Source organism: Kwoniella pini, chromosome 11, assembly GCF_000512605.2.
Source record: "Kwoniella pini CBS 10737 chromosome 11, complete sequence".
NCBI classification, from domain to species: domain Eukaryota; kingdom Fungi; phylum Basidiomycota; class Tremellomycetes; order Tremellales; family Cryptococcaceae; genus Kwoniella; species Kwoniella pini.
The window spans coordinates 836,549-852,627 of record NC_091726.1 but is presented as its reverse complement, the minus strand read 5'-3'; the positions used below and the strand labels follow the sequence as shown (position 1 = coordinate 852,627).

Genomic DNA, 16,079 nt, shown 5'->3' with positions numbered 1-16,079 from the left:
TTTCCTACAATATCAGTGTCTACTCCTGTCACTGTTCCAGTATGCACACGGCAGAATCGCTCACGAAGCTCAAGGTGCCGGAGCTTAAAGCTATCTGCAAAGAGGTAAATACAATGACTGAGGCTAATCCTAAACTTAATCCGTATTTCCTTGCAGATCAAAGTTGCCAACTTCTCCAAGCTCAACAAGGCCTCACTGATCAACCTGATCCTCGCGAACCACACCAAAGCTACTGACCCAAAAGCCAAGACCAGTGCCACGAACAATGTTCCCTTTGATCCGTTCCTACTGACATCTCCCGGCACGACTGAATCACCTGAAACGGGCACTAAGAGGATCATTTCGCCGCCGAAAGATGAAATCGTTACGAAGAAGAAGAAGACTGATAACGAAGGAAAATGCGTGCCGGCTTACATCGAGCTCAAAGAAAACCAGACATGCGTGTCAAGAATCGATCCACTGACCAGCCTAGGGAAAACCAGGGATCAGGCCGACAAAGTACAATCGCTGACAGTCAATGCGCTGAGCAAGAACAGAAACGCCGCTCCCGTAACCTCAATAGGGAGAAGGATTAATTCAGTGCCGCATCATGTCGACCGGTCTCGCTCAGCTAAGGCTTTCAACTCTGAGAAAAAGCGCTTCCAAGCATTGAAGCCATCTGTCAAAGCCCCTCAAAAAGCACCTTCGACTACTGACAATAATATTATACCTGCGGTTCTGGATAGTGAGCCGCTGGCCACTGCTAACGATCGAAAGAAGTCGGTTCGGTCATCATTTCTGGAAGAGATGTTCCTTCACCTTAACGCATCTCGCATGAAACCCATTTCCGGCCCGCATAGCTCACCCACTTTGGCATTAAATTCAGACTTGTCAACACTTCCTGTCAACTTCCCGGGACTGGGCACAGCTTTATACGACCCAGCTACTCCTAAAGACGCTTTCATTGTTGCCCTTCGGTTCTATATAGCTCGACTTCATACCTCGATGTATCAGGGTTCAGGTGAATCATGGAGCATGTACGGCAGAGGTGTAGGCTTACTCGGCCCCGACCTGAGTAAATGGCCTATCATCATAGACTGTAAGCACTTTTCGAGGGATTTCTGGATGGTCGAGACGGACAATCTTTCCACTCTCACAACATCCAATCTCGGTATCACCAAATACATCGCTATCGGACTGAATGGAGATGTCATAGCATCAAGTCTCGATGGGAGTGAGAAGAACGACATCCAAGGATGTCCCATCCGAAAAGACTGGTACGATTACATCATCACTAATCCAGTCAACGCAGAAGCGAATGAAGCTTTGCTTGATCATGTTAGAACGAAGAATCTAGCGGATTATCCTCATGGGATCGCTCGAGCCTGGCAAGAAAGAGTTGGTATCCAATCGAATGGACTGAAGCTCGTAGAGATTGCGGAGAGAGCGGTCCTAGCTAGCTGTGCAATAAATAGGTAAGAAAGCGAGACAAGTCTAAAGCTGACTTAGTTCATTACAGCCTTAGTGGCGAAAAATTGTCAGCGACCGAGATGGACGCTCAAAATGCCGGTCACGAACCAGTGAGAGGGAAAGCAAGATCTAGCCGAGTTGAGCTCTACCTCCCGGAGTGAGTCATGTCGACTGAAAGCTGGAGCTGATGTGAAGGTCATCGCAAGTTCTGTCCGTTCACATCGATAGATATCCCTATCATCCGGCCCTCGCCGTAGTGCATCGCCAAAGCGGTTTTACAGATCACGTCCTCGCAGAGACTGGGCAAGTCATAGGAGATGAAGAGTCCGGTGTAGCGGAGCTGTGGCAAGGCTTACTAGGTTGCGACGCAAAGGGGAACCAAGATGGCTCCAAGATGAAAGAATTCTGGAATGGTTGGGAAGATAGGATGCTGGAGTGAACTGGTATATATGCATAGATAACATGTCTATTTCTTCTTGATTTCCTTGAGTTTGATAGTTTCGTCGCCAACGAAAATACCCTAGTAATGGTCAGCCTGAGTTTGATTGTGTGAAAACTCACCTTGCCCCGATATGGTTCAGGTTTTCTCCATTGCCTTATCTTGGCTGCAAATTGTCCCAATTTCTGTTTATCCGTTCCATTGAGTATGATCTTAGTTGGTGCTGGTACGGCCGCTTTGATATCGGGAGGGATATCGATGAGGACTGGATGAGCAAAACCCAATTTGATGTTTAACCTTTCTCGAGGCAGTGGATCGGAAGAACCGGGATTTTGTTGTTTGGCTAATTCGAGGAAAACAGGAGGAATTGGCTCGATAGCTGCTCGATAACCCACACCCACCAGCCTTACTTCGAGATTGAATCCAGCAGAGACACCAGTAACGGCATTGTTTATCAGGGTTCGCGTCAACCCCCAAACACTACGTTGAGCTTTTGCGGTGGGATCATGGACTGAAATGGTGATTGCGGGTACTTCAGAAGAAGGGGGGGTAAGGATAACTGCTGGAGAGATAGGGACTGAGGCGGATCCGAGGGGGCCAGTGACCAAGAAGGTTCTTTGGGCTTGCGCAGACGTTGAGGGGACATTTGGCGAGATAGATGAAGGAGGTAAGGTCAGGGTGACAGATGAGGGGACTGCTATTGGAACTTTGCCAATATGCGAATTCCTTGTTGCACTTGTGTGAAGCTGGCGGAAAGCCGACGAAGTAGCTTTGCTGAACGACATGTTGAGCGCAAGCAGGAGTGGTAGTTTTGCCTGTGAACCCAGTAAGACTTGATGAGGTGAGTTGCAATTCGAATAAACAGTCGAATGAACCGAGAATGATAGTAGATGAATGACCTTGAACTTTTCATAATGTCGAATCGCAACGAATACCAAGTTACGTAATCCCCGATTCCACCTGGCTTTTCTCCCTTTAAGTGGTTCATTCACTACGCCTCATTTATCGGATATCAACCTTGTGTTATTTATTTCTCTCCATTACTCTACACTTGTTCAACTGATCATCACAAACGTGCGAACGATTGTCAAGATGGGAAAGAAGAAGAGAACTCAAGTCTTCGTATGTTCTGGCTTTTGCCGCAGGTTTGCAACCGCGCTGACTCCTTTCTAGGTGCTCAAACCATGGTGCTGGTATTGTGAGAGGGAGTTTGAGGATGACAAGGGTGAGTCAAGCAGCGTTCGGCTCATCTGACTTATCTGCTATAGTATTACTGCAACACCAAAAGTCAAAGCACTTCAAATGTCAACTATGTCCGCGAAAGTTGAATGTAAGTTGTAGCCTAGAGATTTTCAAGCTGACAAAGAAAGACTGCTGGTGGTCTAATGGTACATTCGCAACAAGTACATAAATGTGATCCTGAACCGTAAGTCGCAGGTATATTGAACAGAGCTGATGTCAGATTGACCAACACTCTTCCTGGGCGAGACGGTTATGATATCGAGATTTTTGGGATGGAAGGTGTACCTGCAAATGCAGTAGCTGAATGGAAGTCAAGGAAAGAAGCAGATGCGGGTACTGCTGCTTTAGCTGCTGCCGCAGCAGCCCTTCGACCACGACAATCATACAATGTGATACCTGAAGCAGATCTTCGAGCGGCTTTGGAGCAACACAAGAAGTTGATGGCGGCGAGGAATAACCCTGCGCCCCCGATGCCATTCCCTCCGTTCGCGGCCCCACCGTTCCCTGCTGGGTGAGTTATTCTGCGCTGAATACGAGCTAACTCTTTAGTTTCCCTCCTGGAATGCCGCCTGGATTCCCCGGTATGCCTCCACCCACTATGCCAGCAGGTTCTTTGCCACCCTTTGCGTGAGTTTGAACGAAAGTCATTCTGTGCTAACGGTATATAGTCCTCCGCCTGGTTTCCGTCCTCCTTTCCCTCCAGCAGGCGTGCCCCCCTTCCCTCCTGCATCTAACTCGCCTCTGCCTCTCGGCTCGCCCGCGCCTGGATTCCCAGGAGCCGGGGTGCCCCCAACCCCACCAGCTTTCGTTCCGCAAACAGCTACTCCAGTGCCCGCACCTGCAGTAGACATACAACCTCCAAAGGACGGAGTTATGTGGCCCGATGCAACTGCTTCCCCCGTAGGTGGACAGCTGCAACTATGACAAACGGCAGTGCTGACATTCTGTGTAGGCTGAGAAACGTGCTCAACAACCGCGATACCGATATTCGTCACCGAGTCCGGAAGCAGGTGTCGACGAGGGTAGCGGTGTCGGCAAGAAAAGAAAAGCGGCAGCGGATTTCTTGTAATTTGATCTCGCATGAACTGAATGTAATCCGCAGCCTGAATAAAAAGGGAAGGGTCATCTGCATCTCGGGTCTGCACCAACGCATTCAGACACCTGACGATAGTCAATGGCTTTCAGTGCCGTGAGCGCGAAATATTCTGACGTCGGTCCTGGTGGGCGGTGCTCAGATACCAGCGGCAAATAGACCACAGGCCCTGTTCCCAGTTTCCCTGGTCCAGGTCAGAGACTAGGGATCGCTGAGTCGACGAGAATTGACAGCACATGCAATACATCATATTCAAAGAAATATTTCTGGAGAACGGAAAATATCTACAACCCCACATGCGAGCCATCTACTCTTGCATCCTTCGGAAGGTCTCGCCGATTTCATTGTATAGTTGGTCGAATTTACCTTGAATATCTTGCTCGCTTTGAGTGTTAGGCGACTCGAATTTCATTTGAGAGAGTTTATACATGACATCTGCAGCAGAGTCTCGTACCTGGATGGCAGTTAGCTGAGGCTCGAACCAGGAGGAAGGGGGGGCTTGCTACTACGTACCTTGGCGAAAGTCATATCGCTAGTCTCGACAGCACGTTGCGAATTGTCGTAGAATGCGACAAAGTTTTTCAACATACCCGAGGTCTTGTAGAAAGGGCAGTATCGATCGTACTCAGAGATACCGTTTTGTTGAAGGAAATCGTCCTACCACTTGTCAGCCTTACTTCACTTGTGGGCTGACTCACCTTGAGCATTCGAGCGACTTCCAAAGTGATCTTATCACTTTCTCCCAGAGCACTTTTTCCGACAAGTTGTACAATCTCCGCAAGATCTTGCTCTTTCTGAAGAATCTCCTTAGCCCTCGATCGCAAGTCGATGAAGCCGGGGTTACTCTTCTCGTAGTGTGGATCGAGCACCTTGAGGTACTTGGAGTAGGACACGTTCCAATCAACTGAAGGGAAATGTTTACGCTGTGCTAGAGCCTTGGAGAGACCCCAGAACACTTGCACGATACCAAGAGTAGCACTGGTAACGGGATCGGAGAAATCACCACCAGGTGGAGATACAGCACCAACAATGGATACTGTACCTTGTCTGACAGGGTTACCCAAACAAGTGACCTTACCAGCTCGCTCATAGAAACTAGCAAGCTTAGCACCGAGATAGGCTGGGTAACCGGAGTCAGCAGGCATTTCTGCCAATCGACCCGAGATTTCTCGCAATGCCTCGGCCCATCGGGAAGTGGAGTCGGCCATCATGGCGACGTTGTTTCCTTGATCTCGGAAATACTCTGACAAAGTGATACCGGTGTAAATGGAGGCTTCTCTGGCAGCTACCGGCATGTTGGAGGTGTTGGCGACGAGAGCAGTTCGCTTCATAATGGGCTCTTCTCGACCGTCTCTTTCGAGAGTGAGCTCGGGGAACTGGGGCACAAGATCAGTCCAGGATTTCCAGACTGCGAGGCAGTGAACTCACATCTGCCAATACCTCCGCCATTTCTGTAAAGAATTGTAAGCGTTTACATCGACTGCGCCGCCGCCGCTGTTTCTACTTACCATTACCACGTTCACCACACCCAACGTAAATGATGATATCGGAGTTGGAGAATTTAGACAAGGCTTGACTCTACAAGACGGTAAGCTCAATCTTAGGGTGGTTCGTGAAGACCTACAATGACGGTTTTACCACTGTCATCCGATTCATTAGCTCAAGACGATGGCAATTCCGACAATACGGGACACCCACCATCCGAAAGCACCGGGAATAGCTGTTGTACCACCTTGCACACAAGGGAATAAAGCGTCCAGGACCCGTTGACCAGTGAATAAGGGGTAGGAAGCGGTCTCTTTTTGAGCGACAGGTCGAGGAGCTCGCACAGGCCAAAGTTGCATCATGGTGTGCTGGGTTGTCTTGCCTTGGAACTCGGTCTCGAGCACGACATCCTGCAGGTGCATTAGCAGCCGCCTCATGGTTGATTCTAATGTCACTCACTTCTACAGTGTAGCTACCCTTCTCAGCTATTCGGGTGATGGTACCCATAGCTCGCGGTGGAAGCATGATTTTATGATTATCCACAAGTGAATTCTCGTAAACACTACCGAAGATATCACCACCAGACAAGTGATCACCGACTCGGAAAGATGAGGGATTGAAATCCCATTTGATTTCTCTGCTGAGCGATTCGGTATTGATACCACCTGCGGGCTATGTATGAGTATTGTGTAATGGAAGCAGTGTACGAAGCCAGCTTACGGGGGATATAGATACTCTGAGATTTCTCTTGAATTGATTTGAGTGGACGTTGGATACCACTACAGTAGGATTAGTTTACTCGATGCGCATATGAACCATGGGTGGCTTACTCGTAGATGTTGGTCATGAGACCTAGAACAATTGGAAATTTAGCATCCTGGCACTATTATGCGGCCTGAGATACTGCACTTACCAGGTCCAAGCTCAACACTCAAGGGTTTACCGGTTCTGAGGACAGGGTCACCGACGGTTACACCAGAAGTCTCTTCATAGACTTGGATAGTGGCTCGATCGGCCTCAATTCGAATGACCTCTGTAACAGGGTATATCAGAAGAGTAAGGCGACATCTTAAGGGGAGACTCACCTCCTACAAGTTCATCATGTCCGACTCTGACCAACTCGTACATAGCACATCCTCTCATGTTCTCACCAATCACGACAGGACCAGATACGCTACTCCCCGGAGTCAGCATTCGAAGTAGATGGAGCAGAGTGATAGCTCACGAGTAGACTGATCCAAACATCCTCTCCCTCTCTTCATCTCGGATCTGTACAAAGGAATTTTAGCTATGATATCTGGCGTTGTGGTATCGAGCTCACCTTGGGAAGATCCCGCTTAGCTCTGTCCATTGCACCTGCCTGTCGAAGGAGCAAGTCAGCTTACAACTTAGCTAGAGCTAATGAGAACACCTACCATATTGTGACGAATTGATAACGAGTTTGTTAATTGACGTCAATTGAGTGATAAAACAGGGGGCTTTTAGCGTGTCCTGACTTGGCACTGATGCTTGCTTTAGACTATACCGCACAAGTCGAATTATCTGGGTTTTGAGCGATCGTAGTCTTCGGGATGTATAGCAATCCCAAGGGCAGCAGGAGTGTGTTCGAATCGGAAAAGGATTCAGTCAATTGAATGATCTCAAGTCTTGGTATCGCATCATCATCATTATCATTCTTACTCACTCACTCACTCTATCTCTCTTACCTGCATACGGACCATACCGACCGGATAGCACGTGGCTACCCTATCACCAATGATATCATTCATTCACCTTAATTAAATACACGTCATAACATCTTGATTGGTCATCCTTACGTAAGATGGGCTTGCCACCATGACGTTTGTTATTTGTTGATGTAAAGAGAGAGATCTTATGTTGGATTGCTCATTTCTTCCTGTGTTCCTTGTATCGATACAGCTGTTAATACTTCTAGTCACAGTCTACTCGACCGCATCCAAAGGCTCGAAGGGATTACTGTAGTTTCTGGAATGACGAGTAAAATGCCTGGCCTGTTCATGCCTCTAGCACGGCTGTCCGCAAGACAATCTTTTCGATCATGCGTCGTCCGTTCATCACTCGGGGAAGTAATTCCTGGTCGTCCCCGCTGTATTACGATACAAGCACCAAGCCCTAATAATAATCCCGATAGAAGAGGTAATGGAGCATTCCAGATTTCTCATCCCCCTGTTGTAGCGCAAGCTGCTTCGCCATCTAGTAATTCAAATTCTCAACCCGATGAACCGTCAACTTCGGCTTCTGCAGGCTTAGCCAATGCGACTTCCCTTCCCGCACCACCAGAAGGTAGCTCAGGCTTTACACCGAGACACCTTCAGCATCCCTTCGACACACATGCCTTTGTCAGTTATCTGGAAAAGAATGAGATTAGTCGGAGCAGCGCAAGGGCATTGATGGAAGCTGTCAGGGACATGATCATAAAAAGGGGAACCCAAACAGGAGATAATATGGTGGGCAAGGAAGAAGCAGAGAACGTACGTCTTCGCCGGTACAACTAAGACTGACTTCTGATAGGCGGCTTATCTCTTCAATGCGGCTTTGTCGGAACTGCGAACTGAATTAAGCGTGCAAGCCAGAAACGACGGTCTAGCCTTGAAAGCGATGGCGGGAGCGATACGGCGAGAAGTTGAGGGCTTGGAACAGAAGCTTAAAGAAGATGTACAAGTCTTGAAGCATGAGTAGGTCTGTTGTCATACTATAATCCGGGCTTGCTGACATGTAAAATCAGCATCGAAATGGATATGAACAATCGAAAAGCAGAAACGCGAACCGAGATGAAAGGCTTTGACATATACATCGAGGTGAGTTGAATTTAGCTCACTATAAGCTAAACTAACCTGTCCATAGGAAATCAACAATAAATTCACAATATCTCTGGGAGATCTACGTACCGAGATTGAAAGTGTTAAATGGGATGCTACTCGACGGGCTATCTGTAAGTCAATACATAGGTAGTCCAACGCTGACGGATTTGTAGCGATTATCATCCTCATCGTTGTGGCGACCATAGCCGTCTCAACTTTCTTGGCAACCGATGCTGAGCCGAAGACACCTCAACCGAAAGTCATACCCCCTGCAATGAAAGACATGGCTGTCGGGACAGATGACGACCTCATGGAGGAAGATCTCAAGTCATATACCGAGGAAAAGTTGGACAAGCTATTATCAGATTCTGGAGTAGCAAAATTAGAGAGGGTTCGGTCGAGATCAAGGGAGCATAGCAAGGATGACAAAAAGGGTTTGAATGTTGATCGCATATAGCATATAGCATAGTCTCTTCTTATCGTACGTTGCATGTATAACTGTTGTATTTGTACATGAAACAAGCACGATGAACCACTGCAAGTAATTCGAGTGACCACCATGCACCTCCACCTGTGTCTCCATATTGACTCATCGGTCAGCCCCGACACGATAACAAAGGCAACAAGAATGAATCACTGGGTTTAATTCAGTGATTCCTTAGCTAAAGCATAATCTCAGCCGCAAAGTATAATAGGCAGACCATCATGTCAGTGAAGTACCCAGCTCGCGCCCATGCTTTGAAGGTCATCGACGAGCTCTCCAAGCTCATTTCGCCTGATGTTCGAGCAAAAGTAGGTCATGAAGCTTCATCGCCAGAGTTACAGGCTGATTTCTTCTACCCTCTCAGACACATGGCATATTCCTTCAGGCATCGCCAACACTGTATAGGGATGATACCGACAGAGAGCTCCCGTTTCGTAAGCTGAATCACCCGGTTATCTTACTCGGCTGACCTGATTTCAGACCAGGAAGCGAATTTCAACTATCTCACAGGTGTCATTCAACCTTCGTGCTCCGTAGCCATCCTTTTTGCTTTCGAGTCCGACAACAGCCGTCCAAAAATCTCCCACAATCTGTTCATTCCACCGGAGGACCCTGCAGAGACCATGTGGTCTGTCCCACCCCCTTCGCTTGACCTGGCTGAAAATCTTTTCGAGTCTGACAAGATACAGCATACTACGTCACTTCCGGATTTCTTGCGATCCGCTGTCAAAGATGCTGTCGGCTCTGAGCTCATCCTTCATACCTTACCCCATACGATGGATTATCCAGCTCTTCCTACTCTACTCAGTGGAACCACAGGGGTGACAATTGATACCGATCATCTCTTCGCGGCATTGCATATCGCTCGACTTACCAAAGACGAGACCGAGATAGATCGCATACGTGAGGCTAATCGGATATCTAGTGGGGCGCATGAAACAGTAATGAGAGAGCTTGGGAAATTTGCGTTAAGAAGAGAAAAAGGTGGAATTGTTGGAAAGACGCGTAGCGGGAAAGAAACTCTAGATGAATGGGAGATTGAGTGCGAAGGGGATGCCGAGGCAGTCTTCGTTGCTGCCTGTCGGAGGTCTGGGTGAGTTCTGAGATTCCAGGTTAGCGACAAGATTTCCAGCTGACCGCTGTTTAGAGCTACAACCCAAGCCTACCTTCCTATAGTCGCTAGCGGATCAAGAGCTAGTACTCTCCACTATGTGTGAGTGCCGTGCGGTTCCGAAAGCTCTGAACTGACAATAGGTGAAGCTGCAATGATCGTCTCTTTCCTTCCACAACGGTTGCCCGTCAGCCCGGTGATACTTCCTTCACACCTCCTCAGCTGGCTCGTGGGTGCTGCGGAACCTTCGCGCCGACTCACAGCCATGAAACATTGCCTACAGTTTTTCACTCGAAATCGTTCTCTCCGCAAGTCTTGCTGATCGATGCGGGATGCGACTGGCAAGGGTATGCCTCGGATATAACTAGGACTATACCGGTCGGAAATGGTGGAAGATTTACCAAAGAAGCAGGGGAGATCTATGATCTGGTTCTCAAGATGCAGAAAGTGAGTATGTTCTGCATCCAGTCTGCGCACTGCTGATATCTGCTAGGAATGCGAACAATTACTTAAACCTGGCGTGCACTGGGATACGCTCCATCTGCACGCTCACAAGGTGCTCATTGATGGCTTCCTTGATTTGGGTATCTTTACAGGCAAAGCGGAAGCTATACTGCAGAGCGGGATCACCGCTGGTCTATTCCCTCATGGTCTAGGTAGGTAACACTGGCTGCGACCGGAAGACAGCTGAATGACTCTTCCTGCTAGGTCATTCGCTTGGATTAGATGTCCACGATTCGAGACAACACCTCAAATCGGTGCACCACAATATTCCAGAGACATCAAAGCGAACTCCTTCAAAGCTCTATGCCTATCTACGTATCCGTCGCCCTCTATTGAAAGGGATGGTCCTAACAGTAGAACCAGGCTGCTACTTTGCGCCGCAATTGATGGAGGAGCATGGAGTATGGCAAAGCGAATTCGTGAACAAGGCGGTATTGAACAAATACCTCAATGTCGGAGGTATCAGAATCGAGGACGTCATGGTAGTAACGGAGAATGGCTGCGAGAATTTGACGACTGTTGGCAGGGAACGCCAGTGGATTGAAAGTATCTGCTCGGGGGAAGCATGATTGTGCGTCTAGGCCGAATATCTCCGAGTATACCTCACACAACAACAATGTTGCTTCGTGTGTCAGTTCTCCCCTTGTGATGTATACCCATCTTAACCGAGATAAGCTAAATTTGAAGTATTGCGCATATGACATTGATACTACATGCTGTGAAAGAGCCCAAAGATAGGGCGTAAGAAACCCCTTTCGCTAGCGCCTTGAGGTTCTACAATCACCGAGTGGCCGATCGCACCCCACTTTGCTAATTCAAGCATGACGCCCGACACTTAAGATATATAATGCTGAGAATCTGGATGCAGTATTGCAATGAGTCAGCCCTTTAGACCCATTGAACACGATGAATGCGATATCCGCCACCGCAATAACTGAACGACCGCTCTCTTGTCTAACTTTAACTTGCTGTCTAGCGATCATCATCAATCTCACGCTACGATGTAGAAACAAATTAAGAGTGAGTAATGAAAAGGCGTGTCCATCGCTATACTTTGGCGTTGACGCATCGGAACTTCACAATAGCATGTACGAGACCTTCCTCAAATTAAAACCTTATTCTTTGGCTTTGAGCCGGGTATCAGGACGCGCTTACCTCACATCCCTTGGGTTTGTCCTGTCAAAGACTATACCGTCTACGAGCCCTGGTTGAGATAGTTTCTCACCAATTAACAGACAACGCAAGAATTGATACTGATCGAGGCTTTGACACTCAGAATACGAACGCGCTCGCTCCGATCTCATCGCTTTTCCGTCTCTGGTATCGTCCACTCCGGCATATGTCACATCCTCTCCCGCTCTTGCTCAATACATCAGCAGTAGACCCCATGCCTTCAACAAGCCTCTGCACATGCAGAGGTATAAGGGATTTGACATCTTCGGAAAGACCATCTTATCAACCCAAACTGGCGATGAGCATAAGAGGCATTGGTCGGTTGTCAGACATTGCTTCAGCGAGCGACGAATGGCGAGTGTTTGGGATGCTATGAGATAGTCCATGGAGACCTTCACTGCGGAAGAAGTCAAACAAGGCGAGATGGGGCTAGTAAAGAACGTGAAGGAATCTCTGATAAGGGTAAGAGGAAGTCTTCTTATTTCTTCAACGCTAGCTGAAGTTTTGGGCAGATCACCTTGCTCGTGATCGGGCGCAAAGGACTCGGGAGGAACTGGCCTTGGAGCATGATCAATACGGAAGGCTACAGTTGTGAGCAACATGACCGATTCATGACGAAGCTGAGTTTGGCTGTTGAAGTGCCTTTTGAGGAATCGTTGTTTACTGTAGAGCAGAGTGTTTTATTCCAAATCTTGCTGCCTGCCGTGAGTACTACCAAAACCACAGATCACCGTTGATTCTTTCACTGATTTGCGTTTAGTGGATCATGAGAATTGTCCCGGTACATCGGTATATGAAGCTTGTATGTCGTCAACGTGATTAATTGACGCTGCACCTCAGACTTCAGCGGTATTGGCGAGCCAGAGTCTCTTTCCTTCAGCATCTAGATCAAATGTATATGAACAAACGTACTGAGCTTGAAGCCACACAGACCAGCGCATTAAATGGTGAAGATCAAGCTCCGACTGATCTACTGGGGGCATTGGTGCATTCGCAGCTCAACAGCGAGCAAGAAGCGAGACTGCAAGGCGGAGATGAGAAGGTAGCTGGGCTAACGAAGAGCGAGATTATAGGGAATATGTGTACGTTCGTGGTCACGCAGCACTTGATGGAGATTGCTGACAGGAGATATCTTGACAGGGCTGTTAATCTTGTAATACACTTTACCTCAGGTGTGCTATGTCGAACGAATCGCTGATCGAGAATGAAGTGCGGGTCATGAGACTTCAGGCCATACTCTCGGGTTTGCAGTGGCTTACCTCGCTTTGTACCCCGAGTGGCAAGATGAAGTTCGCAAGGAGATTATGGCTGCCTGCGGCGCTGGTGAACCCGGTAGGTGCACAACAGTGAAAACTTGTGTGATCGTATCTCACTTATATATACTTAGCCTACAAAGAAATGCGTAATCTACCACTGACATTAGCGGTCTGTCTTGAGACGCTTCGACTCCGTGATATCGTCAGCACCGTTATGAGAAAGGCTATTGTCGACATTGAAGTACCGTACACTACTTGGGATTCTACAGGAATTGTCACTCGACGCACTCATCTTGTCAAGAAAGGGTCTTTTTTCGTTATCGATTCCGCAGCAACAAGTCTGAACCCTCATTTTTGGGGATCGGATAGTCTGGAATTCAACCCTCGTCGCCATCTGGAAACCACTCCACCCTATGTGTCGTTCTCTTTGGGCGCTCGACAATGTTTGGGCAAGCGATTCGCGGAAGTTGAGATGACTAGCTTCATCAGCGGTATATTTTATCAATACAGCATCATACCAGTCAAGTTACACGAACAAGAAACATGGCAAGAGATGAAAGCGAGGATGATCGATAGCGCCACAGAAGAAATCAGTTTTACACCAGGCAAATTTGGTGTTCGTCTTCAATCAAGACTAGAGTCTGAGTGAAATGAGATACATAGCTAGCTCGAGATCAACGTATGAGCTTCATATACTCAATCTATGTATATTTTCAATTCAATATGTATGTATTTTTGACATGCATTTAGGCAATGCGCAATCATCTAACAACCAGGCATGACGTGTCACGTGATACGGCCAAAAGTTGAATTCGAGGTTCAGTTTGTTGATGTGAGACTATAACAACGGGATTCCATCAATTCTGAAGAGATACATTTTGCTAACAGACAACTGTCTCATCATAAATATTAACAATGCCGACAGCAATCTCTAGAAAGGGCAAGTCCCGCGCCGCTCCCGCCGAAGATGCGAAAATCGAGGTCGCCATGCCCCTTGGAAAACAATTGGCTCATACCGGTTAGTACAGCTCAGCCGTCCCTTGCAGATGCCGCTCACAGCTTAATATGAACATTATCGCAGACAAGAAGATCAGAGATAGAGCTATCGCAAGCCTGGTAGCCTTTTTGTCCCAAGGAGGCGATACAGAAGGGGAATCCAGCTCATATGTGCGCCTGGACGATGCTGAAATGTCTAAATTATGGAAAGGGCTTTTCTATTGTGAGTTGTACAACCTGTACAATACACTTGGATGGCAAACTGATTATTAGAATAGGCTTTTGGATGTCCGACAAACCGCTAGTACAACAGAGACTCGCCTCTGATCTCGCAGAGCTATTGCTGCAGATTCGCCCTCGTTCAACTGGTCCCGAAGATCAATTTGAAGCAAGTATAGCTTTCCTCGCAGGGTTCTGGGATGCCATAGTACGGGAGTGGGCGGGCATCGATAAATTGCGGTTAGTCAACTGTGGTGCTGCTCAAGGGATTGCGCTCATGCTATCAATCATACAGTATGGATAAATACTACCTGCTGATGAGAAAATACGTCAACGCAACATTCCGTTTGCTAGCAAGGGAGAAGTGGAATGCAGACGCCATTGCTGCGGTGAACGGAATATTAAGCAAGAACGGAGGGCCAATGACGTGAGTCTGAAAGTCGATATGACTGTCAGTGTATGCTGACAATTGTCTGAATCAGCTGGGAAGATCGTCGTGTTCCGACATCGATAGCTAATCATATTGCTGATATCTACTTGGATGAATTGAACAAAGCCTTAGCGCTTCCCGAGGTTGACTCCCAGGTATGTTCCCTTGTATTACAGACCCTCATGTACAAATGCGCTAATCCTGCTCAAGCCCGCATGCCCCTTGACTGCTGTCCTTCTGCCTCACATCACCCTTCTCACCCGTACACCAACCTCTACCGTTCACACTCGCCTTATGTCGTCCATTTTCACGCCATTACTCGATTCTCTCGCCATCGCGTCACCCTCTCCTGCCCTCGAACGTGACGCCGAGAGACCAAGCAAGAAGTCGAAGAAGGAAGAACCAATGTACGCACACATTGTAATGCACTCATGCGTCGGAGAGGAGGGACGAACGCACCGATCAAGCGCTACAGCTCTGAGAGGGGCTTTACTCAAAAAGATGTTTGAAGCCGCTGCAAATGAAAAGTCTGGTGAGAGCAATAGGCGAAAGGTCTACCAAGTCTGGCGAGAACAAGGTGGAGATGATGAGGACGACGATGAGGACGAAGAATAGGACGATCCGGAGAATGATATTCGTCATATGATGCATTGAGTTGTGTGAATACAATGAGCCTTTTCTATTTGATCTCCTATATGGTACAAATCGCTTAAAGACCGATGCCAGGAGGAGCGGCTCCTCTTTCTTTCGATATTCTAGATACGTAAGATCGTGAAACTTGGTCGAAAGCGGCCATGTAAAGTGACATGCACTGCGACAAACATGTCTGAGAGAGTACATGATCAGCTCATTAAGCCCATCGCGGATATAGAATCGACCTACTTCTTGGGAAGATGTAAGAGAGGTTGAAGGCTTGCTTATACATTTGGCGAAGCACTGTTTGTGTTATTAGCGAGTCTTTTTCCGATTTTGAAGAGGTGAAATGACTCACGTTTTCGTTAATTTTGTTGATCAATTGTTGAGCATTAGCGATGGCAAGCTAAGGAATCACCGTTAGCATCCATACCGTAACGATCTGAAGGAGATCGGTCGGAGAATGCAGACGATTTCCGAAATCTATCACTGAGTGACTCACTTCTTGTTGGATTGATTGCTTCATTTGCTCCTTTCGGGCAGCCATATCTGTACGATACTCGATCATCAGCGCCGAATGCAACGATTTCGAAGGAAAGAATCAAGGAAGTAAACGAAATTCACCTGGTGTAGCAGCACCTGAGCCGAAGAGTGATGACATATCGATAAGTTGTGTTGCTTTGTTTGTCTAGTCAAAGGGGATACGGTGTTTATCTTCTTGGCCCTAATACAGAGAGAGGCGA

At 47.7% G+C, this 16,079-nt stretch overlaps 9 protein-coding genes across 9 annotated transcripts; 6 read left to right on the top strand and 3 right to left on the bottom strand.

The window, feature by feature from the left end:
- Nucleotides 1-41: 41 nt before the first annotated feature.
- I206_107660 (uncharacterized protein) lies at nt 42-1,888 on the top strand (the record flags this gene model as incomplete). The annotated part of the gene is made up of 4 exons (XM_019157706.1): nt 42-104; nt 157-1,454; nt 1,499-1,606; nt 1,678-1,888. 4 exons carry the CDS (start codon nt 42-44, stop codon nt 1,886-1,888), a joined length of 1,680 nt encoding a protein of 559 aa, XP_019009346.1.
- A 27-nt stretch (nt 1,889-1,915) lies between these two features.
- I206_107659 (uncharacterized protein) lies at nt 1,916-2,673 on the bottom strand (the record flags this gene model as incomplete). The annotated part of the gene is made up of 2 exons (XM_070203566.1): nt 1,916-1,933; nt 2,011-2,673. 2 exons carry the CDS (start codon nt 2,671-2,673, stop codon nt 1,916-1,918), a joined length of 681 nt encoding a protein of 226 aa, XP_070059667.1.
- Nucleotides 2,674-2,980: 307 nt separating this feature from the next.
- On the top strand, nt 2,981-4,199 carry I206_107658 (uncharacterized protein; the record flags this gene model as incomplete). Its single annotated transcript, XM_070203565.1, has 6 exons — nt 2,981-3,010; nt 3,062-3,113; nt 3,157-3,201; nt 3,326-3,641; nt 3,799-4,030; nt 4,083-4,199. The coding sequence occupies 6 exons, from the start codon at nt 2,981-2,983 to the stop codon at nt 4,197-4,199; spliced, it is 792 nt and encodes a 263-aa protein (XP_070059666.1).
- Nucleotides 4,200-4,530: 331 nt separating this feature from the next.
- On the bottom strand, nt 4,531-7,059 carry I206_107657 (V-type ATPase, A subunit; the record flags this gene model as incomplete). Its single annotated transcript, XM_070203564.1, has 14 exons — nt 4,531-4,677; nt 4,737-4,820; nt 4,922-5,599; nt 5,652-5,674; nt 5,732-5,801; nt 5,848-5,863; nt 5,922-6,118; nt 6,168-6,373; nt 6,429-6,487; nt 6,539-6,560; nt 6,622-6,741; nt 6,794-6,882; nt 6,934-6,977; nt 7,030-7,059. The coding sequence occupies 14 exons, from the start codon at nt 7,057-7,059 to the stop codon at nt 4,531-4,533; spliced, it is 1,785 nt and encodes a 594-aa protein (XP_070059665.1).
- Nucleotides 7,060-7,711: 652 nt separating this feature from the next.
- I206_107656 (uncharacterized protein) lies at nt 7,712-8,987 on the top strand (the record flags this gene model as incomplete). Its single annotated transcript, XM_070203563.1, has 5 exons — nt 7,712-8,176; nt 8,241-8,404; nt 8,455-8,527; nt 8,574-8,661; nt 8,704-8,987. The coding sequence occupies 5 exons, from the start codon at nt 7,712-7,714 to the stop codon at nt 8,985-8,987; spliced, it is 1,074 nt and encodes a 357-aa protein (XP_070059664.1).
- Nucleotides 8,988-9,235: 248 nt separating this feature from the next.
- Nucleotides 9,236-11,198, top strand: I206_107655 (uncharacterized protein; the record flags this gene model as incomplete). Its single annotated transcript, XM_070203562.1, has 7 exons — nt 9,236-9,322; nt 9,379-9,448; nt 9,495-10,107; nt 10,162-10,227; nt 10,275-10,572; nt 10,619-10,781; nt 10,834-11,198. 7 exons carry the CDS (start codon nt 9,236-9,238, stop codon nt 11,196-11,198), a joined length of 1,662 nt encoding a protein of 553 aa, XP_070059663.1.
- A 955-nt stretch (nt 11,199-12,153) lies between these two features.
- On the top strand, nt 12,154-13,707 carry I206_107654 (uncharacterized protein; the record flags this gene model as incomplete). Its single annotated transcript, XM_070203561.1, has 8 exons — nt 12,154-12,160; nt 12,236-12,264; nt 12,315-12,393; nt 12,442-12,506; nt 12,563-12,591; nt 12,643-12,888; nt 13,013-13,134; nt 13,190-13,707. 8 exons carry the CDS (start codon nt 12,154-12,156, stop codon nt 13,705-13,707), a joined length of 1,095 nt encoding a protein of 364 aa, XP_070059662.1.
- A 266-nt stretch (nt 13,708-13,973) lies between these two features.
- Nucleotides 13,974-15,318, top strand: I206_107653 (uncharacterized protein; the record flags this gene model as incomplete). The annotated part of the gene is made up of 6 exons (XM_070203560.1): nt 13,974-14,076; nt 14,140-14,277; nt 14,333-14,513; nt 14,569-14,700; nt 14,756-14,858; nt 14,914-15,318. 6 exons carry the CDS (start codon nt 13,974-13,976, stop codon nt 15,316-15,318), a joined length of 1,062 nt encoding a protein of 353 aa, XP_070059661.1.
- A 94-nt stretch (nt 15,319-15,412) lies between these two features.
- Nucleotides 15,413-15,997, bottom strand: I206_107652 (mitochondrial import inner membrane translocase subunit TIM13; the record flags this gene model as incomplete). Its single annotated transcript, XM_019157698.1, has 5 exons — nt 15,413-15,529; nt 15,586-15,639; nt 15,695-15,742; nt 15,839-15,885; nt 15,961-15,997. 5 exons carry the CDS (start codon nt 15,995-15,997, stop codon nt 15,413-15,415), a joined length of 303 nt encoding a protein of 100 aa, XP_019009338.1.
- Nucleotides 15,998-16,079: the final 82 nt, after the last annotated feature.